Source organism: Pteropus vampyrus, unplaced genomic scaffold, assembly GCF_000151845.1.
Source record: "Pteropus vampyrus isolate Shadow unplaced genomic scaffold, Pvam_2.0 Scaffold232, whole genome shotgun sequence".
Taxonomy (NCBI): Eukaryota; Metazoa; Chordata; class Mammalia; order Chiroptera; family Pteropodidae; genus Pteropus; species Pteropus vampyrus.
In genome coordinates, this window is record NW_011889013.1 from 1,617,779 (window position 1) to 1,618,887 (window position 1,109).

General features: G+C 37.1%; 1 protein-coding gene across 5 annotated transcripts in view; it reads left to right on the forward strand.

The window, feature by feature from the left end:
- The window catches only part of ASAP1 (ArfGAP with SH3 domain, ankyrin repeat and PH domain 1), a 300,508-nt gene that overhangs the window by 147,216 nt on the left and 152,183 nt on the right, over positions 1-1,109 (forward strand). For all 5 annotated transcript variants that reach the window (XM_023519706.1, XM_023519704.1, XM_023519707.1 and 2 more), the window contains exon 2: positions 343-415. In XM_023519706.1, coding sequence (XP_023375474.1) covers positions 343-415 — 73 coding nt within the window. The remainder of the gene's footprint in view (positions 1-342; positions 416-1,109) is intronic.

Genomic DNA, 1,109 nt, shown 5'->3' on the forward strand with positions numbered 1-1,109 from the left:
TATCAATCCCTTCCCAGGTCATCAGGAAGCTTGTCTTAAGATTTCTCAGCTGTCTTGTATTTTCTCTCCTGTGCATAGCTTAGGATGATAACTGATTCGCAACCACGTTTATCCACTTCACTCAGCACTGAGCTTGGTGGAATGACTCTGCATTTATCCCCAAAACAAAACTACTCATATCCTGCCTTTTTCAGCCTCTGAAACAGCTCATTGTTAATAAACGTGTCAGTTTTTTGTTGCTGTGGTGCTCAGCAAAACTAATGCAGTTACGAATGAGTTTTTATTTTTTAACGTACCAAGATTTTTCAACATCTTCCCCCCTGCCTTGTTTTTCTCTTTTAGGCTCTAGACCAAGATAGAACAGCCTTACAGAAAGTAAAGAAGTCTGTGAAAGCAATATATAATTCCGGTCAAGGTAAGTACTTAACAAAGCAGATAACATGAATTATGTATAACCTTTTCTCTCTTATCGGTATGGTGCCGAGTTTATGGAAGGCTTGATACAAATAGAAAAATCAGTAGGTCAAAAAAATTCAGTTTTTTTTTTCTATCTCTTCTCTTTGCTAAAACCTGTTATTATTTCCAAAATAAAAAGAAGAAAAATGATTAGTTGCGGTGGGTTTTATTCTACTTTTAAAAATGTAGTAGATGGGAGATCACTTCATGGGATATACATGTTGTACACTGGAAACTAATATGATATTAAATGTTAACTGTAATTGAAAAAGAAGAAAACTTTTTAGAACTATAGGTAATTTTGCCACAAGTGACATAGAGATATTTAAAATCTCTTTGTGTAGTTGGTCCGTCTGTAATTCAGTGGTCTCAGTTAAACGCTTCGGATCTTCTTTCTGGAGTGTGTCTGTACACATTTAAAAATCAGTATCGGTGACAGGCATAGAGAGGGGAAGAGGCAAGCACAGTTACGCTGGGATCTGGACAGACTGCCAGCTAGAATTGTCTTGTGGCCCAGGGCATGCCAGATACCCGGATAACTCAATGTTTTAACTCTAATCTGGTGATTTTGTCATCTTGGAGACAAAAGGACGATGTCCATGGACAAGAAGAAATAAACCAAATTAAGATAAACAATGGGGAACCACAAGAAA